Raw genomic sequence first — 26,560 nt, 5'->3', positions numbered from 1 at the left:
TTGTACTGAGACAGCACTGCTTTCTCAGCAAAGTACTCACTTCAAACCTTTACAAGGATTTTGAATCATGGGTAGAGCTGCTACAGAAGAACATCATTCCTTCCTTACGTATTACCTCTCTAGGCAGCATGCTGAGTATCTTCTCATTTCTTCTCATTGTATGCAAGAAACGCCTCTTATGCTTCAACTGCTTTTAATGCAGGAAGAAGCAGCTTTGCTCAAAAGGCAAGACACATTGCCTCGCTATGGTAGGAGAGTTATTAACAGTAACAATGACCAAATTCTGGAACTGTGCCACCTTTTTAATTTAGCAGTACATTTTGGTAGGAGGATACCTATGCAGATAGCCATTTGCTTAAACAAAATCCAGTCTTAATGGACTTTCTGATTCAGGATTGCAGTTGTTTCCCCTTGATTACAATGAAGCTCAATGAAACAAATAGGGAATACGTACTGGAAGTAAACACAACTGCTTTTATTTTTAAAATTGGATTGACCTAACCCCACGTTCACCACTTCCTACATATGCCATTTTGCTTAGGGTGTCAGTTCTGTGACACACTTTCTTAAAATTTTGATTCAATCCTCACTAATAAAAGACAGCTGTATTGAAATAAAGAAAGCTAATAAAAATATGTCTATGTTAGGATTTTATACAGAGGCTATGATCTTAACATATAGGTAAAATTTGAGAAAAGCTGTAAAGGTACTTACCAATTAGATACTAGGTTATATTTTTAATGCACAATAAACCAAATGTTTTTTATAAATGATGTGCCACTGGAAAACTCTTCAGTGAAGAACATAAAGGAAGGAAGGGGAAAGGAAGTTGAGGAAAACCCCCGAACTCCCACATTGTATGGTTCTGCAGACAAAAATCTCCTCTCTCATTAGCTCACCTTTGGCTAGTGATCTCTGTCCTGTTGCATCTGGCACAGCTAGACAATGTGTATCCGGACGTAAAAAAGAGTTTTGGGATCCACCACTGGCTTTGGAAAGCCGGACCTCCTGGCTTTCTGCCGCTTCTCCACAGTCTACTTCTGGCGGCTCATCAGAGTGAATCTGTACGCAGAAAGTTAAAGGCTGATCACCCTCTTCTGTGGCAGAGCTGTTAACTAGGTCAAGCCAGGACTGCCTCTCGGAATAAACCACTTTGGACGTCAAGGAAGAAGATGACTCTTGGGAGTTGAAAGTGCTTTCGGGAGAGGAGAGAGAACAAGATGCTTCACTTGACAGAGTCGAGGTGAAAGAAGACTTCTGCTGATCCTGCTTTCCAGAAACAAACAAGGCGGGGAAGAAAAAAGAAAAAATATTTCCAAGTTATTCCTGTTCCTAGGTTCTACACGTTATAGATATGCAGCTGAAATTCTAACTGACCAAAAACTGGTGTAATATGATTAATTATCCATGCAAACAAGCCTGAGGTATGCCAGCCAATCTCCTACAGGGCTGTAACTTCAGAAACTAAGCCACAAGGAAGCCGGAGGTAAAACAGATAAAAACCTGACAATGCCTAGAAACAAAAGACCAAGGAAAAATATTGTGTTGAATGTAGCCTTCCATGCTAGGTCTCACACTCACATTCACTCTTTACTTTGTCTTCACTTTATTGGTCTAATCAAGAGTGCAGAAGAGTAACTCTGAATTAGCCATTGAACGTGAAGTTGTCTTGAAGCATTCAATAAATCCACCAATGCCATGATCACAGATAGACAGAAATGGGCCCAAGCACTGAAGTAGCTTGACCTTCTCAGCACACAAAGCCATTTTACCTGGTCCATTCAAGGGACTAATCATTCACCAAGGCAAGAAGGCTGACAGGCAATATGATGGCAAGTTAATGGTGGAAAGAAAACACAGACAGCCATGCAGCAGAGGGCAAGAAAAGGGGAATGGTACAAGATTTGTGCTGCTTGTTCACCTGCTAAGATTCATCCCTCAGCACATGAATCTGGAAAGGGACCCAAACTTCACTAGAAACACATCAGAAATCATTAAGACGTCCCAGGGTCCTCCATACTTCTCACCCTGCCTCAACAAGCGTGAATACAACCAGAGAGGTCCGAGAGACATCTAACAGACATCATTAGGAGCTAGGAGTTGAATGAAAGAGGGTATGATAGATGTACAATTCCATTTAAAGAAAGGTTGAGAGAAAAAACAAAGTTTTGAAAAGTATTTAGCTTCCCAGACAAGCAAATAGATGCCTAGGTCTTCGTCTACAGTAGGCATTTACATTGATTGAGTTGTACTATTATCTGGTCACCAAAAGCAACTTGCACAAGAACTAGCACTAGCCTGCTTCTTAGCCACCAAACACCACTGAAAAGATGAGCCAAGAGAGTCAAATACACAAGTAATACATACACAAACACATAAATATACATATAAATACCCAGAAGAGGATTAACTGACAGTAATAAATAAAGTCATGGAAGACAAGGGGAGATAAAGCCTTATAGTGAAGGTCTTAGCAGAAACTATCAGAAATCATGATGAGATCATCATGGTATGAAAGCCAGATTTCTTGTATCTGCTGCTGCAGAAATATACTCCTTCTGCAAATCATCTGCTACATGCCAATGCCAGAATCAGAATACGAGACTTGATGGACCACAATTCTGGCAAGTTTATGTTCTCAATACATATGTAGAATAGATCTGTGTAAGGATTAAAACAGATGATAACTAAACTGGAAGTACTGAAAATTACTGAGAAGGTGTTGCTAGGGAAACCCAGACAAGCTGCAAACACAATAAATGGACTAGCCTGGAATACTTATTAATAACCTGGTAAACCAGAAATAAGATGTATTCATATAAATGAAACCAAGAGTGACAAATCTTTGGATTATGATATATAAACTTCTGCAATTCAGTATCGCTGTAATGTATACTACTTCCTTTTTACATTAAAAAAGGCAAAGTAGATTTGCCTTCCTGTGCTTCTGATCTAGCTGTATCATGTAGCTGCTAATCAATTCAGAAGAAGAGGAAGACCAATATTAGATTGTGGGTCACCGTTTGTTTGTAGCACTTTCTTCACTTTTGTAAATTTCCAAAGCTATTCCTCCAAGATGGTCCCAAACACGGTGGGACCAGCCTAATTTATATTGCTATTATGAGAAGTACAACATTGTGTTTCAGGTGCATTTTTGTTTTTAAAAAGGAAACCTTCACAAATGCACCTTAAGGCAGAACACAAGGAGATACTGTCATAAACTACATGTATGAGTGATAAAAACACCCTTGGGAACACAGGTGACCTGAAGCATTTCATCTAAGAGTTCCTATCGGAAAGACAAATTGTTGAAGCATTTGTGCAGCCAAGCAGAACGACTGAACAGTAAAAGCTCTTGCTCACATGGTGTGGATGGTCTAATTTCAATTATTCAAAGATAGGAAAGGAAGATGTGAGATCTCACCTCTATTTTTCTGGCATTTGTCCAAGCAAAAGAAAGTGCCATTGAAATGAAAACTGTGCCTCACTGGGTGCAATGTATTTTTGTTTTCATTTTCATTGTGTGTTAAATAAAAAAATGTGGGTGAGAATAAAGATGACTGCTAGAATGTGTTTCTCTTTCTCTACATATGTGTTGTGGTTTTTTTTTTCTTTGGCATGACAAATGTTTACCTAACTTACTCAAGTGGTTCCTTTGGAAGTTTTGCAATCATGCATATAATAATAAATCTCCATTTGGGGACATTTTAAAAGGCAGATGCTTGAGCCAGCAGATCATAAGGATTCCACTGGAGATCAATGAGTCTCTAGGCATTTTTTAGAGAAAAATTACCACCATGAAACACCTCAACTGCTCTTTTGGGACTGCTGCAATCTATTGTCTCAACATAACTGCTGGTTTTTGAACTGTAAATCCATTCACATGTGGAGAAATTAATGCAGATGGTCAGTTTAACTTTTGTCCTACAGATGTTAAAATTTACTTGTTCCTCACTTGCTTTTTTCTTCCACAGTACCCAAGAGCATGCATAAACATAGAAAGCTCATGATTACTACTTTTTTCTTTTTTAAGTTTCAAAATGGTTTGGGTCAGCAGAGAACAGAACAGCAAGTGAAACCTTTTTGCTAGAAGTACAGCAAAATGTTTGCTGCTCTAACACGTAACAGAGCTTGCACCTGGGTGGCTATTAGTTTCCAGACTGATAGTTTTCAGTCTGGAGTTGATCTCAAGAAGTTTGGAGACCTTTCTGCTTAAGACAGCATTGGTTTGATTTTCCAAAATGTCCTTAGCTCTTAATTCCTATTTTGCAAAATCCCTTTGGCACTCGGGAGGAAGAAGTGCAACTTTAAAAAAAGATAAAAATAATAAAAAGACATTAACTCCAGACAATGCCTGTGGCATTCTTGATGCCGGGCTGGGTTTCCAGGATGAGTGTCTCTTCCAGTAACAATCTGAAAAGATTCAAGCGGGCCTTCCAAAAGTGGTGTACCCACAGAGTATCAACCCAAATCCATCACGTCTGGAACCTCATAGCTTGGTTCAAAAACTCTGCAGTGAATGAACAGGCAACAAGCAATGTTTAACCAGCCTTCCCGGAGATAACCAAGAGCTCCACTCCTAGAACTGGCTTCCCAGTGAAAGCTGTGCTTTCCCAATCCTTCCAGTGGTTTTCTTCTTCCAGCACTTGTCCAGAATGGGGAGGGGCATTAAATTGGGTATTTAAAAGACAACTGACTTGCAGTCAAACACAGCTCCATTGGTACCTAACTGCTCCCTACCCACCACACAAGCAAGCAGAGCATAGATAGGGTGGACACATGGCAGCTGGAGCTTATTTCAGTAGCCACTTCTGGGGTGAAAAGATGGCAACTTTGCTCAGGAGACACTAACCTTTGTCCATGGGGAAAGGGATTTTAAGCTGGGGATGAGGAGAAGGGAAATCAGCTGAGAAAGGCAGAGGCTGGAGGGAAGACAACCTTTAAGGGAAAGGCTGCGGAAGCAGGACCCCTCGGCACATGCACCGTTGCCTGCCTCCCACACGTCCCCTGCTAAAACGTGGAGGCCAGCACTCAAGAAGAGCATATAGGAAGGAGGCAACCGGAGATCGCCTCTGCAGCAACAGGCTGACAAGTAGCAGGAAGCCAGAAAAACAGAAAACTGAAAAACAGCACCTGTTTAAAACTCATCATCTGGAAAAACACAGGCATTCACTCAGAGGTGAGCAGACGGAAAAGACATCTACAGCCTCTTAAAGGCAAGCCACTGAGGTATAAAATTCAAGACATTTCATTATCGGCCCTTGGCCCAGAATAACTCTTGGAGATATATTGCCAAGGTTCCTATTTTCTCCAATATTTATAGCCACTCAGCCACATTTAACTTCCAGTTAATACAGGCAATAAAGAATCACGTTTTACACAGCAGTGAACACCACGCACCCCCCGAGTGCCGGGTGGATTGTTTTACAGCGATTAACGTTACACAACTGTTTTCAGGAGAGGAAGTGAAGACTGACTTATCTGGCTGAAACAGGAGGGGGCAAGTGGGTGACCATGTGACATACGCTCCCAGCTTTATGCGAGCTAATTAAAGATTGCCAGACAGGCAACCCTATGCATTACATCTCCTTTTATTATTGCCTGTGACCGCGCAAGCTTCTCCAGCTCATCTATATTTTTCAAATTTGTTCCTGCTTCACTGCCTCTGTGGCCACCCCAGCTACTGGATGTCATTTCAGCGTGCCGTACAGGAACCTGTATCACACCAATGAGGCAGCAGATGCTTCTCTTCCATGAGATGCAATGAGATGATTTAGTACTAAGTGTATTCCTGCACACCCCTCAATGTTAACTTTCAGCTGGGGAAGGGAAAGGCTTGAATTCAGGATTCCTTATTTCAGCTGCATCACCATCCCAAACCAGATTACTCATTTCTAAACACAGACTTAAGTAAACCTTGTATCTTAAAGCACATGTAAGGGGAGATGAGATCCCTGGGAAAAGCAACAATATAGAAACAAGATTAATAGGGTGATAAGTGGCTAATAATTAGGCGAGTCAATTTGATTAGACACATGAGGGTGGATAGTGCTTATTCTACTTTATGAAATGGAGTGAGGCAGGAATATTCTGGATAAATCCTCTACAGCAAGAGAGAAAAATAGTATATATTTTGGGAAGATGCTTATTTTCTTTTTTATATTCTATTTTTCAGAGGTAGAAGAAAAGAACCAATTTTATCACTGTAAGAGGAGGCTTCCTTCCCTTCACTTCACTGCCACAAAAGCAGCTTCAAATTCAGCAGTCTTAAGATCAGCTCACTCAAATAAATAAATGCAAAGCTGTTGGATGATGCTACCGGGGTCACAAAAAGAAAAATGATTTGGGACTGATTAAAAAAAAAAAAAGAATAGTATGACAAACTAGGTTATGGCAGTGTGTTAAAAACCTTGTAAAGAAAAGACACAGCATGTGTAGGAGGTAGAGTGACACTTTCCTTTCTCCAGCAAGATAAATATACCTCCATCTGAGGGAGCTGTTCTTTGCAGTGCGAGGCTCCCAGCAGCGCAGGCTGCAATAACTGCGTGCTCTGCCACGGGGCAGGGGCAGTCAGTGCATCCTCATTTCACAGGCACACAGGGTGAACATTTCCAGCCACTGTTTTAGGTTATTCCTCAAAGGTCCACCACCTCAAGAAAGTTTTGTTCCAACTGGCTAGCAACTAGAAATAAGCTAATTGCTGTAATACTTACCAAAGGAGGAGGTGGTGGTTGGACTGTGTAGGGGGGAGGTGGTGTGTCTGTTATTTCTGGATCATCGTGTTCACTTTCACTGTAGCATTCTGAGGGCAGACATGGAAAATGAGCAAAACCAAAGTGTTAGACCAACACTCATCTATTCCTCGCAGCGCTGTGGTAACCAAAGATCACCAAGTAGGACGTTCTGGGCTGAGGACTACGCTGTAACAACTCAGTGTCTCCTACAGTGAAAATTAACCCACTTGTGGTAATGCTACACTGCTTCATGGCAAACTTTTTTTTTTTTTAAGTCAAAAAATTTGCTAATTTGCTATGGCAGGAAACACTAGGTGGCACTGCTCTAGATAGCTTCACAAATAGGTTTGAGGTCGGGTTTTTTTCTTCCCTTTCCAGCCTTTAAAAGAAAGGCTGCCTCATTTGTGGTATAAATTAGGGAGACCTATTGCAAGTAGTAGATGCTGTCCCTTAATCTCCGTAACCAGTAAGTTTTCCTGGAGATAGCAACAGGCATTGGTGTTTTGGCTGCAATTTTGGAGAAAACAGATTGCTTGCATGGTGCTTTGGAAACCATAGAGCAGCCTCATGAGAGTCTTCTGTCACCACACGGTAACTCAGATAGGCACGCCATGCAGCATGGCACCACACGCGCAGAGCTATAAGGAGACACAGTATTCTAGGACTATACACCCAACTTATCTTTTTTTTAAAATAAAAAGCAAGCTGATAGACCCTCAGTATCTCTTGACATGTGGCAGAGAGGCAGTCTCATTGTTATTTCTCTCAACTACCTGTGTAGCAGATGAAAGCATTTTCTCAGATGCTTTTAAAAAGTGGATTAAATGAAGTGATAATCATTGATAAAATGAGACACAGAAAAGGGGAGGCAGTAAGTTGCTGGTTCCTATTCTCAAGGCCTGGCTGTAACCACTGGGCAAGATCACTTCCCTCTGCTAAATCTCCCAGCACGCATCAGCCTTTCACATCCAGTCTTTATAGGAGCAAGTGCTTGCATCCTGCCCTGCACCATGTGTGAAGGGTGACAGCGTTCACCCCCGCCCGACTGAGCTGGGGACATGAAAGCTTGCAAAGACATAGTCGGAGCTTAATGAGGACACCATGAGTGAGCGCCGAGCACCACAAAAGCAGAGGCTGCCCCTGTGGTCTCCACAGGAGCCGGCACTCGGCACTGCCTCTCCCTCCACCACCTGCACGCAGCAGCTTGTGTTGTCCAAGGGTAGCTGGGTCTCTCGGGTGGAAGCAACCCTCCAGCTCTCTCCCCAAGTGGGCAAGGGTTGTTTATGTTCTGGGAGCACTTTGTAAGAGCTGGACTTCATGGGTTCACACCGCTAGAAAGCAGTGTGTTAGCATGGTCTCTGGGAAATCACCTGTAATTATCTTGTCTTTTAACTAAATTAATACCCGCACACTTTCTTTTTGTGCATGTCATTTGGGGGTTTTAATAAGCACAGTGTGAGGGGAACAAAGTTTTAAGAGAGAAGAATTTTATACGCAAGAGAGAGGTTTCCAAGATGTTAATAAAGTGAAACTTAAAAGAGATTCATTACTTTTTCTCCCCATACTGTTTCCAGAACTATAGGGGTTTTTAATAGCATAGCTGCTGTTCTGTTTACTGGAAATATGTGCTGGCACATCTTAGCATAAAGGACTGAGACTGCCTGCAATAAGGCCTATATCAAATTCTAAGGCTCTACTAATGCCTTCTTGAATAACTCTTAGTAAAGAGCTTATTGTTTCTACAGCTCCCCTTTTAGGCACACAGAAGAACTGAAAAAGAACCAACAGCTGTTTCTGATACTCTAAATAGGCAACTGGGGTGGGGGTGTGTGTTAAAAATGCATAGAAAGTACATGAATACACAAGAACTGGCATACAAGAGCCAAGACCCTCCTGAAGAGTTATGGTGTGTGATACAGAGGGGAGAACCAGGTCAGCAGGAACAGAAGTGACTGTGGGTAATGACAGCGTTTTTCTGAAACACAGTAATGCCTCTGCAAGGGCATGTCCACCCAGGCACGTTGGTGGGGTGCTGAACCCACGCTCAAGGCAGCTGCTGGAGCACCTGTGACAAAACATGTGTGGAAAGATGAAGAGGTGTTTGACACCAGAATCAGAGTGCCTTTTCCTGAAGGGGAGACAGGCCACCAGCTTCAAAAGCTGAAGAAATCTTGGCTATGTTATGTTTATTGCAGGGTAATTAGATAACTTGTTGCAGGATTATTTTGTAGCTTTCTGTCTTTTTTTAAAATTAAAATTAGCAGGCTGTCTCATTTTGAATTGTTTTATAACTCTCACCTCAGCCAACACAACTAATACTACTTTTTTTGAGGCTTTAAAAAAAAATGATTTGTTTTCATGTATAGAATTTTGACCATCCTCATCTTCCATCAAACTCCTCCTTTGTGAAAACAGGGACAACATGTTGGGACACTTCCTCCCCTACTATAATTACCATGTGGTACTTGCTATGCAGCCGAGTACTCAACATAGCCCTTTATCCTAATTATCTCAGGCTGTTTTGCTACAAAATTGGGTTCAAAGAGGACACAGGCATTTTGCAGGAATTTAGGGGTATGAGAATGAACAAGTTTCCTGACAAGAAGTAAGGAGGAACCATGAACTGAAAACGAAAATTGATGAGACCTGCTGAATCTCCAGAACTCAGTGGTATCTATGTTTACCAGCCTAAAGCTGTTTTTAATGGAGCCAGAGTATAAACAGAGCCAGATCAGACTAATCAATAATGGCATTACATGTCCAAAGCCTGGTCATAAACCACGACCTTATTCTTGGAAACAGAAGAAGGGATGCAGAGAGGAGCATTTCAGTGCTTAGACAAAATGGGCTGCATCACCTAAGTGTTCATACTACTGCAAAAACCAGTTTCTTCTTCATAATGCCTGCTCCTTCACAACCTGAGCAGTTCTAAAAAAGACACTGGATACCAATACGAAAAATGAAGGGTCAAAAGCCCAGAAGAAGATACATATTCCTCAGGTCAGAGTCCATCCCTGGTTTGCTAACCTAATACTACCCACAGCATTTCTCATTCTAAACCAGCTCCCAGCACGTGTCCTCACCAGCAGCTTTTCCAAGCACTCTGACAGGTGACTTGCTTTGTCCTCTGCCCAGATTTGTGATTCGAGTGCAGGTATCCTCCCGCCAAAAAGTTCTGTTAGGTCAGTGTGCAAGTTAAGACAATAAATAAATTGCTAGGGGACTTTTAAAATTACTCATTCCACAATTAATTCTTGGGCTTGGCTCTGAAGGAAATTGTAGGCTTCAGTACACCACTAGCATCCCTACCCCGCCAGACATTGCTGCTGTTGAAACCCCCAGAAATAGAGGAGACAGCAGGGACAGGTCTACCTTGCACAAGACATTCCCAAGCTAGCAAGCTCCTGGACCATAGCACAACTCCTGTAATATACCTTACCAACTCAAAACCCAGAGTAGCACAGCTGTTTCCCTTCGCACTTGGTAGGCTTAGCAAGCCAGCAAACTGCCAGAAAGTAGTTACACACCTCTCACCGGATGACTGAGTGTCTCTCAGTGCCACTGTTCCTCACCATTTTTTCTTTTTCTGTGCTTACTCTGTGCTGTGTCAGTGTGGTTTCTCTGACCTCAGTTGGCAGATGGATCCAAGTTGACAATTTAAAAGAAAGAAAAGAGCTGACAACAATTTGGCCAAGCCAAAACTGTGAAGAACATGATGTAGTTACACACTGATACCACCGTCAGGAGCATACCTTCCTCATTCTTCCCGTTGGATGCCTGAGGGTCTACAGCCATCCCCAGCTTACTTAGCCACCTGTGTTTAAAACAGAGGGAATATAGAGTTAGGGATACTTGCAAGCTGTTCGGACAGAGTTTTGCCCCTTTCAGATGCGTTCTACGTTCCTACATCTATTTTCATTAACCTGAAGACTAAACGTCAAACTTTCCTTCTATTTCTTAGAGCATCCTCTAGAAAGGCACCAGTTACCTGAATACTAATATTCCCTGTGGTAAGCAGGACTAGTTACCTGGGACATCTTTCCCTGATCCTGAAAAAAGCACTACTGATGACAAAGGAGTTACATTCATGGAAGCTAAAGGAAAAGTATGTGTGCTATAACACAATGTCAGTGGCTTAGTCCTGCTGTTGAAGTGTCATCTTTCACCCGGGATGAAGCAAAAGACACAGGAGCCATAGAAGATGATGCCAGCTGCCCTGATCAAAGCCACTGTAGCACAGTCTAAGAATCTAAGCCATTTAAAACTGTACTTTCTGACCATTATATACTGCTTTCTTTAACTCCCTATGTACTTTTGTTTTTAGTAAGTTTCACTTCCTGTGTTGCTTTAAGCTATTAACAGGTTTTTTTCATTTCTCTTCTTAGGTGGCTGCTTTTTTCTAGTGCTAGAAACAATCCCTGGATATACTTTTTGTATATTGTGTTTGCCTGTGGGTCATTCGGATCTATCCAGGTTTTAAGAAACTAACAACTAAAAATCTCAAGCCTTTCAGATTAAAACTCAAGGCCTAAATAGGGAATATATGAAGGGCAGGAATTAAGATTCATAACTCTGAAAAAACATTGTGTCTGATCTTGATTCTACTGAAGCAATGGGAAACATGCTGGTAAGATCAATGTCAAAGTAACTGGATTTTTAGACTGCAGTATGAACAATAGAGCCACATAGTTCAAGAAAACTGTCATTTCTGTAAGAGTGGATTACTGACTTTCTTCTAACAGCTAATCATAAAAGAATGATTTTTTAAATAAAAAAATCTAAACAAAAGAAAAGATTTGCTAAAAAATACAGGACTTCATTAACCATAAGGTCCGACAGGTCACTAGTAACCATGTGAAACAGGCCAGGTAAGTGCACACAGCTAGCCAGCATGCGTTTACTTTTCATGTGTGCATGACAATGGCAAATACATGCTAAATTAATGAAGCAAATGACTGTATTAATAAATCCACTGTTGATTTTATAGATATGTATCATGAAGAGTTACGAAAGGTCATGATCTGTCGAGCATTTAGGCACACCAGTAACTCGACACACGCAAATGCCCCAGTGAGTTCAGTGGAACCATTCACATGCATATGTATTTGTGGGACTGCAGCCAAGAGAACAGATGTCTTTTAGTCTGTTTTGACATATGCGTGAGTACGCATGTACTTTATGTATTAAATGCATGTATTTTATACTTCGCCAAGGAAAACATCATCAGTTACAACAGTGAGGAATTAGTATTAGTGCAGTATAGTGCAAGCTGCTCTAACGCTAGGCTACCTAGCTTTAAGCCAAAATGAAATTTACTCGAGAAGTGGAATTTGAAGAAAATCATTCTGGGGGCATAAGAGCTGGGACACCTGCATAGATTTCAATCACTTACTCACATGAGACTAAACATTTCAAAAGTGTCATTAAGACACTGAGAATTTCCAGCTGGGCTCCAAACTCACCAAGTTAGCCCTCGCCAACATCCTCCATTAGCTCTAATCTTCCTTTTCCTTCCCTCTCTTCTCTCCCAAGCAGGATTACTCTCTCTACAGAAATATTCCTGTCCAACAGTCCCTCATTCTCAGTCATCCTCAGCCCATCTGCCTCAAGAAATTCTCACACCGTTCAGGAGCTCTGAAGGAAACGCAGCGATGCAGAAATGGATGGTTGTCTCCCCACCAGTCTGCTCTGTGCTGCTCCAAGTTGCAAAGGGCAACACGTTCTTTCCATCTGTATCTACTTGTATGCATCTATAGAGTATAGATTTATGAATATATATGTACATACACTACTGTAGTATCATACATTTCTGTATCTATAGCCCTTTCGGAAGGTCACACACATTCTCTCAACCTCTATCCTTTTCTGTTGTGATAAATATGTATGAGGTCTCCTGTTTATGGAGGGAAACGAGTCAATGCCCTGTGAAGAAGCTCACAAAGGTCACCAGCAGACCCATGATTAAAATCCTGACCTGACTATCATAGGATCTGTCTTGCCATTTAAGTTGTACTGCTTTGTATCTGGTATTTGGCCATTTAATGCAATAGCATTGTGAACAGACTGCAACTGGAAGTAGAAAAGACAAAGAAGATACGAGATGTATCTAAATCAGCCAAAACTGGATCAATAGCAAGTAATATCTATTTCTGATAGCCCAGTGGTTTCTAAAATGGCAGTTTCATATCCATTTTTACTTCTTGCATTAAAAGGTGCATGAATGAATTATTGTTCTTACAGACATTTGTGGAAAGAAAATTTCTGATCTGTCATGAGGATTATTTTACTGCAACATAGTTTGGCAGTTAAATAAATGCTTACTTACATTAAAGAAACAGCCCTTTCTATCCTTTTAACCCTCCTTGTTAACTGACATGCTACTCTGAAAGCAGACAATATTATCTTCTAGTCCTAGATCACTTCTGGGACAAAACTATATTAAGCTTTTCCTTCTCTTTCCTTTCTTCCCTCACTTCTCCCAAGGTGATGAACTTGTTATCAAATCTTTGCACCTCTCTAATGGAAAGGGATTTATACCAGCAAATGTCGGGAAGATTAGTATCAAAATCAGGCTAATAATGTGATTCTGATTTCAACTGTCATTAGTGAACAAATAGCAGTATTTTACTTATATACAATGACCAGAAAACAAAACAGACTCAGTAATTCTCTGAATAACTTTGTCAACAACCACTTGACAGTGAGAGAATGAACTTTCAAAGGGTGTTCTCGGGCATGAGACAGGATGAAACATGGCCAGTCGTCCTACTTACGTGTTCATTTCCAGAACATTTTCTGCCGCAAAATAAAATGTCTTGATCTGTGGGTGGCTGATCTTAATAGCACTTTAAGAAAAGAAAAATAGGAGAGATATGAAAAAACCTAGTTTATATAAGAAAAGAAAAAAATAGCTGAATGAATTATTTAAAATATTTATTCACTCCACTATATTAATCCAGATCATCTTATCCATCCATATAGCTCTTTCCTTAAAACTCTAGTCTATTTTTAGCTCATTTCCTAGGCCACATATTATTCAGAGGGTGTAAACTACAGGAACTAAAGAGGAAGGAATGAAGAATAAAACAAAAAGACCTTCATTATGCCATTACATAATTCAGTTGTGTGCCCACATCTCGAATACTGTGTGCAGCTTTGCTTCCCCCAGCTCAGAAAAGCATAGTAAACCTGGAAAGGTTCAGCGAAAGCACCAGGGGTGCCCCAAGGTATGGAACAGCTTCCATGAGTGATTAATCAGGCTTAGACCCCACAGCATAGAAAACCGATGGTTGAGAGAAGGGAGATATAATACAATAAAATCACAAGTGGCATGCAGCTCTTCACTGTCTTTTCCAAGACAAGTTTTAGGAGGTACCAAAGAGGCAACTAGGTGGCAGGTTTGAAACAAAGAAAATGGAGGTAGTCCCTTGACATGCCAATAGTTACCTGTTGGTCTCAGCCCCAGACTACGCTTTAGTTGCATAGCCATCAGTAAGACTTTTCAGAGGGTTTTTTTTCCAACACATACCCTCCGATCCTGAGGCTGTGTGGCTTCCCTCTTTTGTTCCTCATTAGGTGACTGACTCTGTCCTGTGGAAGCACACAGGATTTGACTGGGCCCCTGCAGCCCTGGTCACTCCTCACAGTTCTCCTAACTTACCACATCCCACATAAGTGATGAGCACGTGTTTTCCTCCCAGTCACTGACAGCCAACAGCTGCAGAAGCGAAGGGCAACATTTTCTCGTGGTCCTGTACTATGTGACTCAACCTTTCCACTGAGAAAACAAAATGGAGCTCCCCATATTCAAAATAGCTGTCCCCTTTCTTTGGAGGAGTCAAGCTCACAGTTAGTCTCAAGAACACCTACAGCTAATGTCAGCATGAGACCCGAACAGAAGAACAAAGGCTTTCTCTTGAGGGACAGAATAAAAACCATGCTGAGCTTTATAACTTTGAACAGGAGCAACACCCCTCCAAACCTTTGAAGTGTACTCAGAAGCAGCTGGAAGTCAGTGCTGCATATGGAGTTTGGAGAGAATATTTTGAAATTTGTACCCTGCTAAACAAAGTTGCACCACAGCAGCCTAAAGAATAATCCCAACCCAGGGGGAAGCAGCATTACTTGCAGCACTGTTGACCTCCCCGCCTACGAGAAGGTATCTAAGATAGAATACAACTTACTTATAGTCAGTGAACAAAGAGAAGAAAAAAAAGAAGCATTTGGCATACTGATCTACTTTTTTATTTGTAGTTTTAACAGAGCACATCTGGCAGAGAATTTTCAAAAATATTTTTGCAATATGGTTTTCTTTCAGTAGCTCAATTAATATCTCATTATTTATACAACACAGAAGAGCTACCCACAGCTTCATTGTCAGACGCTACTGAGATTCAATTCCTTGCAACGTTGTAAAAATCATGCAAAACTGGGGGCAAGAGATAAACTTACTGCTTTTTTTTGCATTCAATTGCTCGGTCCACACTGAAGTCTGGAAGTCTGATGAATCCTTCTGCTTTTTCAGCCTGCAATAAAAAAAAATAAATTAAAAATCACCACATCAACCATTTGGTAAACTACCAGACTCCAATGCTCAATGATATTTAACATGCAAGTACTTGGTTTTGACAGCTTTTTTATAGTGTGAAAATATATGCTTGTCACCATGGGGACAGATTAACACCCAATGTTTTGGCTGATATTTGGGAACAAGAAATATTCCTATACCAGCTACTCTTTGTGCAAGTCCTGGATGCTAGAAAGCCACCACTCCTATCTGCAAGTGGCAGAGTGTGAGCATAGGATTTGTTGTATGCTCCCAAACATCAAAGTGCCTGAAAGAGGAAGGATCCTCAACTCCTACAACAGTGCTGAGGTAGATTCCCCCCCTCCTCACCGCAAAGCATTTTTGTCAGAGCACCCTTACCTAAGATTCACGAGTAAGTCATAAGTCTAGTCCAGAGTCTGAAATTGTCAAGGGCAAAATTTAGGTTTGGATCAACCAGGACTAAAAACAGCAGGAAGGTGGAGGAACCCAATTCCTTTGCAGCCATCAGTGATCACGCAACTTCTTTTGACAAAGAGACCAGCCACGCTTTGTGCATAGACCACAGAAAATGAAGCTACTGAACCTCAGCTCTAAAAACTCTCAAAAGAGGCGGATGACATAAGAGAGAATGAAGAAGGGTTATATTATCCATTCAGGTCTGGATGTTACATACAATCTCAAAGGTTCCATTATACAGCATGCATGTGTGTTACACAGATGCGTAACAGCATCATATACAATGATCTATGTATATTTGAAAAATATGTGTCTATAGCGATGGGAATTCAAACGTGACCCAAAATGATCCCAGGCAGAGATGGAGGAGGGTCTCCCCTGGGTAACTGTAACACGGACCGTTTTGAAGGGTAACCTATATACGCCTGTACACGAGCAAGGCAGAGGCAATTCGGGCTGCTCCCACGCCAGGAGGTGAAACGGTGCAAGGGGATGGTCCCATGCAACTTAGCTCTGTTGTTAAACACTGCAAACCAGCCTCAGGTGGCTTTGGCCACCCAACTATCACTCACCCCAGAAATTTGCAGGCATGGTACAGGAGGTAGCAAAAGCCAGGCAGACATTTACAGTACACTGTTTACATGCAGTCACCCTTTTCTGGATGGGAGAGGGTTTACTGAGCATTGGCATCTCTGTTCTGGGTCAGCTGTACTCTGTGTCAGAGAGTGGCTCCAGCAAAACTGAAGTTACCAGTTAGCCTCAAATCCCTGTTCTTGCTGCCTGCAGCTGAAACATCTTCCTTTAGTACATCTATCTACATTCACCTGATCAGCCGCAATAAGACTAGGACTGCTCCTAAGAGGAGCAATAATGTAGACAAAAGTCTGTAGCACATAATGTCAGAAAAAACCTGTACTTTCCAAAATACAGAAAGTGTTCATTCCCGAATCACTTTTTTGCTGCTCCCAGCCCTTATTCCTGGGCACATTAAAATTCTGAAAATGTACACTGAGTTAAAGCAGGTAAAATATACACAACAATTACAAAGACAGAGGATAAATGAAGATGACTGACAGCATCTCAAGTCACATTATGCATGAATATGAAGAGACTATAAAAAGATGTTCATCGAGACAAGTCTTTGAGCTTTAATGCTTGGAAGCATGAATCTCTGAGAACTGAAATATGGATACAGAATGCATTTTTCAGTGGGTGGCTTCCCCACACCTCTGCATATCTGTTCTTTGGTGTACAATAAATCATGGCATAACCATCATTCCTGCAGTTTACAGGTATTAAATATTCATATGAGAGGTTTACATTTTGCATCTTCAACAGTAAATGGTTTTGCCTGCTCCAGGACCAAAAAAAAAAAGTGATAGAAGGGGTTTTTATTGTTATTTTATTTCAGTACAGAAGAAAAAATTATGTTTATTAGCATCTGGGCTGAAAAAAATCCTTGATTTTGCAATGTGGCTTCATTTGTACAGAAATGTGCTTATTTGCAGTTGTGGGGGTTTAACTTTCTCTGATTATATTTGTACCTGTCAAACTTGTTTAGAGCCTGGCTTGGGGAGCTTTTGTTTCCATTACACAGGTTGGAATTTAGTGAGACTAAACTCATTGAGACAAAATAATAATTAACTAAAGAAAAAAAGTAACAAGATTTTTTTAAAGGTTTTTTTTTAATGTATAGTTCAGTCAATTAGACCTTGAGCTAGTATTTCCATCCCAGATCCATAGTACACTAAGTATATAGGGATGAGCAAATGAGTAGGGGTGAGTAAAGGAGGAGCTCTATTAATGGACTGCATCGCACTAAAGATAGAGAATGTACTATCCTGAATTTCTGTACGAAAGAGTGGTCACTTACTAGAACAGGTGCAGCAAGAACACTGAAATTCCTGTTTGGTTCCCAAGACCAGTCTAAGAACACCAGAGACCAACCTCAAAAAAACAGTTCATGGGGTATCAGAGCCATTATTACATACATTGCTGGATGAGAACCATATACAATGCCAGTTATTTCTCTGCAGCATCAATCAATTAGCCTAGTTTTAAAAAAAGAAAAAAATAAAAACCCTGTAAAAAGAAGTATACCCAGGTACCTTCTCACCCACACACCAATAAATCCATGGCCTGAGCTAGGTAAACCATCAGGTGGGTGAGTGGGTGACTAGGGTTTGGGGCGGTTTTTGGCCCTACATGTTACGACTGCAATCACAGCTCAGCCAGTTTCATCTGTTGGTGCAGTAGCCATTGGTCTAGGCTGCATCCTATATATTGCTTAGGTTGCTGCACAGACATTCATGAGAAGATTAAGTCCATGCAATGCCATTAGATAAGTCACTGTCTCTGCTGTCAATTCAGTTTTACTTTATACAAATATTTGATCATTCAGATTTTGTATTGGGCTACTGAATTATCAGGATCTGGTAAGCCAGCGTGGGGACACTCACCTGGGGTGCTTCCACCCATGCAGAGATGGAACTTGGACTTGAACCACTGACATATCCAATAAGCATCTAAATTAGAGGAATACTCTCTAAATTGCTAATGGAAATAGGTCTGTAGGCTTTGATTTCGGTAATTTACATTTACCAGTTTTACAACAGAGAAATCTCCAGACTTCTTATGCAGTATTTGGCATGTTCCAGTTGCTAAAAGATTATGTTCAATGCAGTCAGGTTTTATATGAATTCTGTCAGTGATTTCACATTTGCTCATTTATAAGAAAAGGTTAATGTTTCATTTTATGTATGAGTGAAAGGAAGGAGGATAATGGTGTGAATTTTAGGAACCACATCTCCTTTTTTTTTTTTTTTAAATGCACTATTGGTACACATCTCAGATGTGCCATCTATGTAACAGAAAACAGGGGTTTGATGGGTCTGTAGTTCCATAATTATCAGAAAAAAGGAAGGAAAAAAAGGAAAACAAAACATACCAGTAAAACCTTATGAGCATTATTACAGTCAGCAAATAGAATTCCAAATAAACATTAGGAACAGAACATGTGGAAGTCATCTTTTCAGCCATTCTTGGGATAAAAATGACATTTTAAAACATTAAAAGTGTATAGAAGTTCTAAATGTTTTCTTTTCTGCAAAATGTTATCTTTAATGTGACTTTAAGCATGGTATTATTTAACACACACATTTCACTCAACCTTCCTCGAGATTTTATTGCAATGCTGTAAAATAGCCCTAAAAAACTCAGATTAAAAGAACCTTGACCTGTTTCCTATTTAATCAGGATGTTTAAAAGAATAAGCTGTTATCTCTTGTGGTTTTTATGCAGGTTAGCCTAACATACAAGTCTGCACTTTTTGCTATGCCCAATTGTAGGAAAATCATTTCAATAATAACAGTCTCTGCAAATGCTTGAGGCAAAAAAGAAAGTCACCACTTTTTCACAGAAAACACTTTTCACTCAAAAAAAATTTCAAACATATTTATGAAACGTAATGCATGAATCCAATGAAAGAGGCTAATGTCTTTTTTAGCTTGCCTCAATACATTGTCTAAATTTTGTGGCTTTAGGAGAATTAGTAAATCATTTAATAGTCTTTTTTCAAGATTTAAAGTGAATGTAATGGTGCAGAAAGATTTTTTTAAAATAGTGCTGTAAAGCAAAAATATCTAGTTATTGTGGAACAGCTCCAATCTGCAATTCAGGGTACTCCTGATGGCTTCATCGCAGTGTTTCAGCACTGCCCCCAGAAGACCCAGGAACAGTTCAGTCCTCAAGCCTTTTTAGTCTTTTTTCTCTCTGCCAAGTACACCAGTGAGGCAACCTATAGAACTGTGAAAAATTTGTGTAACATATTGGACCAGAGGTCCCCAAAGCCCTCAGCACAATCCACCGACATCAGTGACTTTTTATCATTCATGTAAGCAGCAACTATAACTCAAAGGTGAAAGGTTTCTGTTTTAAAAGACTGTAATTATACAGCTCCTGGCAAAGCTGTTAGAGTGAGGACCAATTTAAATGAGTGAACAGGGAAAAAAACCCCAAAGATAAATAGTGACAGTAGATCACAGCCTGCAACCCTTTGATTTTATATTTACTTTTCTTTTCAGCTGAATCCCCATGACAACCATCATTAACACATCCTGCAAAACTGTATTTCAGCTCTACTTGGAAAACCAGCCGAGCTATCCTAAAGGCCCACAAGACAGAAGTGTTTAGTCCTCTGTCCCTTTCCAGTCAACACTATCCAACATGGTCTCAACAAGCACAAGGAGCCAGGAGCCTGGGATTACATGTGACAAGCTTCCCCCTCTACCCCTCTTCGTATGCAGGAGTACTGATTCCCTCCAGGGTTTCAGTATGAGAACTGTAACCGCTTAAGGGGTTAAAGGGGCAGGCAGGATGACACACTGTCCTCTTTTAAACACTTGTCTTCAAGGCAGCTGCCCACAGAGAACAGTACTCGAGAGAGGGAACCAAACACTAACGAAGAGCAGTTGTCCAAGGAGTCTCATGTTCCTGAATGCACCCAGAAAGTGTGGCTGCTCACATTAATTGTCTGACATTTTCTGTGTTTCTCTTGCAAAACCAACCCTTCTGTGTTTCTCCCTAGTCCAAACAGCTTCTCCTCCCCAGGATGGAGGTGCGTCCATGCTGCAAACAAAAGTTTACCTGCCTCATGTGGTATCCAAGTTTTATAGAAAGAGCAAGTGTACGTGGGAAGAGGTTTCAGGGCAGTCTACCCAAGCCTGCTGAGACCACCGGGGCCCTAACTTCACCACTCCCAGTACCTCAGCTAGCTGGTCGAAAGCTAATTTGGATTTGCTTGTGTGCTCTGGTTTGCTTTCAGTGAAGGAGAAGCTTGACGCTCGGGGTGTCTGATCTGCTGTTGCTGACCCTTCTCAGCACTTTATTATTTTTCTCTTTTGAGCTGTGGCTTTCACAATGCATTTTATGTTAAATTGAAGGAGCTACTGTCTTGCAAATGTCACCACAAGTGTCCTGTATCTCCCCCAATCTGCCTCGTGCAAGGCCCAGAACCAGAGTGGCTTCAAGGCAAATTAAATCAGAGCAACAGAAACATCCAGAGCTTTGGAGGCGCCTGAAGACAGACTTCACCGAGAACATGATGTCAGCTGAGGTTACCTACCCAAATCCGGGACACCACACATTCCCGTACAAATTCCACCCACTCCCTATTTTCTCCATCTCCATTAGAAAAAAGGTTAGGTCCAGGACCCTGTTGCTATGCTACGGTCGCCAGTGTCTGGTTGACTGTGGTTTCCAAACAGCCGTGAACAAAACACGCTCGTTACTCACAACTGGTCAGGCAGAGCTACAGGCAGCCAGTGTGCCGCGGTTCCTTCCACCTCAGCCCCGCTCCTCCACCACCCCCTCTCGCTTCAGCCTTGAAGAGCGCCTGTCACGGGGAGCCTCGGGCGCCTGAGGAGCAGGACTCCTCCTCTTTCAACACAACCATGAACTTAAGATTGTCATCTTGGATGGCCTGTTGGGACCGAGGATTAACTCCACTGAAGGCAGTGGAAGTGCAGGCAGTATTAAAACCAGGCCAGATACAGAAGTAAAAAGAAATATCAAGCAAGCCAGTGAATATGTCACTGCTATTTCTGCTTCATCAATCTAGAGGTGAAAATATCTGTGAAAACACAATGGGTCTAATTCATCTCAGATATGACTCTGAGCATGGCTCTGGTCTCATCAATTTAAGTAAGCAGACCTTAGCAAAGGACACCTCCCCTCCTTCCCACAACCCCTAGTTACTGCCATTCTGCAGATGTTGCCTGAATCTACAATCATGCAGACGTTGCACTTTAAGTTGTCCAGAGAAACCTCAGGTTTTTAATGTAAAATAGTGTGCAAAAGTCAGCAGAAGTTGAAAGCAAAGATGTGCTATCAGCTAGCATGTTTACAAGAAGAACTGTGATAGGTGAGAAGTCAGGGCTGACATAAGCCAAGAGTGTTTTGAAGCCATATGATCTCTTTAGAGTATATGAAATACACTGGAATGAGGCTGCCACCTGTTTTCAGCCTTGTTCGTTTTGGGTCATCACTGACAGCAGGAGAGCAGGCATGAAACAAAGGGATGAGTTCACCCAAATGTCAAACGCTATCTAGTAGAACCAGGATCAGCATGACCATGGCTTCTCTGTATCCCAGGAGGGGAATTTAGGCAGGCCATAACAAGTAAAGGAACTGGACAACTTTGGTCCTCTCCCCCACCACCCTTCTCCTCCCAGAATGCAAAATTTGCCTAGTCTTGCCTCATTTTATTTCCTCCCAACTTCATGTCAGCCAGCTAGCTCACTTTGCTTAACACTGCTTGGCCATAAGTACAACTGCAAGCAGTGATTTAGAATAGTCCATGCTAATAAGGGCTTGCAGGGTATTAATGCCACTGATGAGTATATCTTCCAGGCCATGTCTTTCAAGCAGAAATATTGCAAGCATTGGAAAAACAAAGCCTTTTCTTTTTATTTTAATCTACTTTTGCTATTGCTTTACTTTCTTTCTCTTTCTCTCAGACATGTATTTGACTTGGTCTTGAAAGGAAGCTAAATCAGACTACCACAACACCAGAAAAAACAACAGCCCAAGACCAGCAGAGTTGTTGTCACTTTTCCCCAAAAAATAATAGCTAATACCATCTTTAAATGCCATTTAAGAAAGGTCAGAGTTTTTATTCTGTTAAAAAAAAAACCCAACGCTGTACCCACAGGGAGGGACAATGTGAAATACTCTTTACATGAGTAAAGTTTTGTTTAGGGTTTGGGGGGGGGAGGGATTTATGGTTTAAACGATTTTATTTGTAATTTGAATGAAACAGCAAGATTTTTAATGGGGATTACTGCAACAGAAATAAACAAGTGGAAACAATCCCAGATTGCATTTAAATTCTTAAAATGTTCTAAGAATTAATAAGGGTTGCTTTAATCTTTCATCCTTTGCTGGGCCTGGGAGACGCTGATTTCCAGAGCAGTCCATTTGCATTTAGGAAACCTGATGCTCATCCACAATTCCACACTGAAGCTACTCGGTTTCAACCTATGTTGTTGCTGGCATCTCCTAATCCTCCGCCCACCCCAGTTCTGGGCTGTCAGTCCATCATTTGAACGTGATAGGAGCTTTTTTAGAGGTAGCAGTGCAAGAGAGCAAAGTGAAGACATAATTATGTCTGAATCTTCCTAGGATGGGCAAGACACAATCAAGCCAAGCTGTAGCAAACAGCCTGGAGTAAAGCCAGCTGTTCCCTAGAACTCACTGCTTCTTTGCACTCAGCCATAACCTTTCATTAAAAGGGTTACTCTGGATTTCTCACTATGTCTTCCCCCTCCCCCTTTTTCAGTTTTTAATTCCTAGTTCTTCAGCTGATTACAGAAATTCAGGGCCTGCTGTTGTTTGTCTCAGACTATTTCCCACTTGCGCTGTAAGTGGTGTAGGCTATTTATTTGGGCTGGATCAGCAGGAAGAGAAATGCTATCTATACCGGCTGTCCTGAGGAAAGCTTGTCCTCTGAACAGAAAGCTGGACCTTGAATTCAAAACACTGTGTCCTCCAGCAGATTTGACTTTTAACATCGACTCATCAGAGCAGGAAGTTAAAAATCAGCAGAACGTGAGAATCTTTAATTACAATGCTCTGGATGGGACATCAGCAAGACCAGGAGCAAAAACATCACCAGCTGACAGTGCTCATACCTGCAACCCCACCAGTGCAAACTGGGAAAAAAAGAAAGAAAAAAAAGGAGGGGGGGGAAACAAACAAACAAAAAAGCAAACAAATAAACAGATTAATCTCAGTGTGGAAGGGGATGGAGAGAGAAGCAGGAGACTTCTGAAAATTAAACTAATTAGAAGTGAAGAAGTGTTCATGTTTTGAGTCTTGATAGCGAGTGTCTGCAAACTGCCCAACCCAGGAAAACCTTTCCCAAATTCAAATACCACCAATGCCTGCAAAGAGCAGCTCTTTAAAGGGCAGAACAGACAGCAAGTTAACATTTCACAAGTACTTACTGAACTAGAAAACACAGTTTTCTGCATGTTTCACATTCACATAGACACTTCCCAGATTACAAGAAATGTCAGGGCTGAGAAATAAACCCAGTCATTTGTATGTCTCCAGGGTGCATTTAAATTGTGACCCCAGCTCCCCTTCTTTCGGTTCCAGCAGATGCTGCTTGCCCGGCACCCAGAGCTGGATGGACGCTGTACTCACCAGCTGACTGCTGTACCAATATAGTGATGACTCCTTCAGCACACACCAGAACTTTTTCCATTTGTTGCCAATGAAAGCTCCTTTTTCCTTCTTTTTGTAGAGCCATCCTTGGCAATCGGCTTGCCCCAGCTCTTTACACGATATCCTCCGTCGGCTCATTATAAAGAACCCTGTGCCATTAAAAATACAGTGTTCTGATTGTTTAAAAGTGCATTACCAGGAAAGATGTTGCTGCCAATTAAAGATATCAACCTTACTTAGCAATCTCAGCGAGTCATCCAAGCGTATCTTAAAATATATTTAGAAGTCGTTCAGATTTATAGTGGCTGTGACAGTAACACACATTCATTTGAAAGGTATTTTGATGTGCAGAAACAAAAGATTTACCTATAGATAATGCAGACACTAATTAATGCTAAGATAACCATACACGAGTTTTTGTAAATTAAAAATATATCCTTTGATCCTTTTAAGAGAAGCATGCATATATTTCCCTTCACACAGCTGCACTGAAAAGAATACATCTATTTAAGTCAGCTAGAGAAAACTATTATGCCAATACATGAAAACCACTAGTGTGTATGTATGTGTGTGCAGGCAGCCGATTCTACCTCACTGATTTCTGGCTTTGATTCAATTAACATACCACAAGGATTTAGTCCAAAGGAACAGCCCGTTGTCATTTTTCTCAGAATCGGTGTAAGAATCAGCGGAGTTAAAAAGCAGCCTTCCACCAGCTGAGTAGCAGTATAAAATCCTCACCCTCCCAAGAATAAGACATACTAAGAAAATAACAAGAGAGGAACCCAGAAGAGAAAAGAAAAAACAATCTCTCATTACCTTGACTTTTCTTTTTTGTCTTCTGACGCAAGGGAACCTGTAAGAAATGCAGGAAGGAAAGAAAAGAGGAAATTTCAGATTGTGTTGCAACATTTGTGTAGAAAGGGGAGGGGGAAGCTAGAGAAGGACGTGGTGGTGATGCTGGTGGTATATGCAGGATGGAAACGCATAACCCACTCACTGCTGAAGGGACGTTAGTAGCTGAAGCATAAAATGTGTTAATTAAAATTGATGTATATCTAGTTGAGCAAAAGCAAACATAACTCTATTATATATATGTCTATCTACTAGTGCTTCCTGTTTCACACCCGCAGGCAGCTTCGACTTTGCTACGTGTTTGCCTGAATTGTATTCTGTGTTCAGAAGTTAAAAAATAGAAGTTAGAACTCCAGCATTTTAGTGCTTCGTTACACTCCATGAGGGGATTTACAAACATGGGGAGATTAAAAATACATGCCAGGTGTTTGATTGTCCTTTAGTTCATTCTAAGCAATCCTGAAAAAAAGAAAGAAAAATGGATTTTCCACTCCTCTTTTTTTTATTTACTGCAGAGGATGTATTTCCCCCTATGTAAGAGTTTCATAATATTTCTTAAAAAAAAAAAAAAAAATCACACAAAGCTGGCAGATTATCCAAACCATAAAACATAAATATGCCAGAAGTTTGCCATGCCATATATGAGAGTCTTAGTCACTGCAAAAATAACACAATTGAATTATATTTACTTATTTGTAGTCTATATATTTCATCCCACATAAACACATAGAAAATGAAACTAAAACAGAAGACCACAGACTGAAAAAGAGGTCATTAGAAATGTAAAGTCTGGCTTTTGGAGTAAATTCTCCCCAGACAGGCTGGTTGGTCGTGCGATTGTGGACAAAGCACTTGACTTCTCTTTGCCTCAACCTTTCCATCTCTAGCATGGGAACAAAAGCATTCACCTTTTTCTATTTTTAGGAAGGTTTTGAAGCCTCCGGATGACAAATGCTGGATAAGGTGATGTATGATTTAATATGCTCGGCCACAACGTTGCTATGCAAAGCCGGTAGCTACCTGATCCACTGCAGAGCTACGCTATGAACATCCCTAATGCAGCCCCTCTGCCTAGCCAGCTGGCTTTTCAGGAAAACAAAACCCCATTTCATATTATTCTTGAAGGATTTGATGGCTCTTCTCACAGGCGAATTAAAGGCGAGTAAAGAAGAGACCACTGCCACCAGTAATTACAAGAGCTAGAACTTTCTCTAACTAGTGATCTTTGCAGCATGTATCACAGAGTGCAGAACCGCATATCGCAGCTCTGTGCTTATCTGGTGCCTATTTGAGATGACCTGAACAACACACTTGTGGGAGGCTTCACCAGGAATGAATAATGCCAGACTCCTGCTTAATCATCACGTACCCTTTTTTCCTTTTTTTTTTTTTTTTTTTTTAATTCTACCACTGCCTCTCTCTCTCTCTCAGACTATTCTCCATGACAACAGACAAGGAAAAGCAATGAGAAAACACAGCAGCTCTATTGGAGGCTCCGTTATTTCCCCATCCTATACAGGCCGCCCTTTGTGTCTTCATTCCAAAGAAAGTAATGCCCTAGTTAGGGCACGTGGAAGTAATATACGGCCTCAGTGAATCAATGGGTCACATAGTCACACTAATTACTTTCCTCTAGAGCTACCCAAAGTGATATTAAGAAAAACAAATATGAATCAGCTCTCCTTGCACAAAAACCATGTAGTGGGGCAACGTCACATCTTTGCCATGGTACTACAGTGAG

The 26,560-nt window shown here is 41.1% G+C and overlaps 1 protein-coding gene across 5 annotated transcripts in view; it reads right to left on the bottom strand.

The window, feature by feature from the left end:
- IPCEF1 (interaction protein for cytohesin exchange factors 1) overlaps window positions 1-26,560 on the bottom strand; it is a 90,042-nt gene that overhangs the window by 18,407 nt on the left and 45,075 nt on the right. For 4 of the 5 annotated variants that reach the window (XM_072856075.1, XM_072856074.1, XM_072856077.1 and 1 more), the window contains 7 exons: window positions 24,784-24,820; window positions 23,944-24,113; window positions 15,186-15,259; window positions 13,508-13,579; window positions 10,487-10,548; window positions 6,714-6,802; window positions 900-1,269 (listed from right to left, as the gene is read on the bottom strand). In XM_072856075.1, the coding sequence (XP_072712176.1) occupies window positions 900-1,269; window positions 6,714-6,802; window positions 10,487-10,548; window positions 13,508-13,579; window positions 15,186-15,259; window positions 23,944-24,113; window positions 24,784-24,820 (874 nt within the window). The remainder of the gene's footprint in view (window positions 1-899; window positions 1,270-6,713; window positions 6,803-10,486; window positions 10,549-13,507; window positions 13,580-15,185; window positions 15,260-23,943; window positions 24,114-24,783; window positions 24,821-26,560) is intronic. The other variant, XM_072856078.1, reaches the window with a different exon arrangement.

This window comes from Ciconia boyciana, chromosome 3, assembly GCF_034638445.1.
Source record: "Ciconia boyciana chromosome 3, ASM3463844v1, whole genome shotgun sequence".
Classification (NCBI taxonomy): Eukaryota; Metazoa; Chordata; class Aves; order Ciconiiformes; family Ciconiidae; genus Ciconia; species Ciconia boyciana.
The sequence above is the reverse complement of the archived record's forward strand: the minus strand, read 5'-3'. Positions and strand labels throughout refer to the sequence as shown.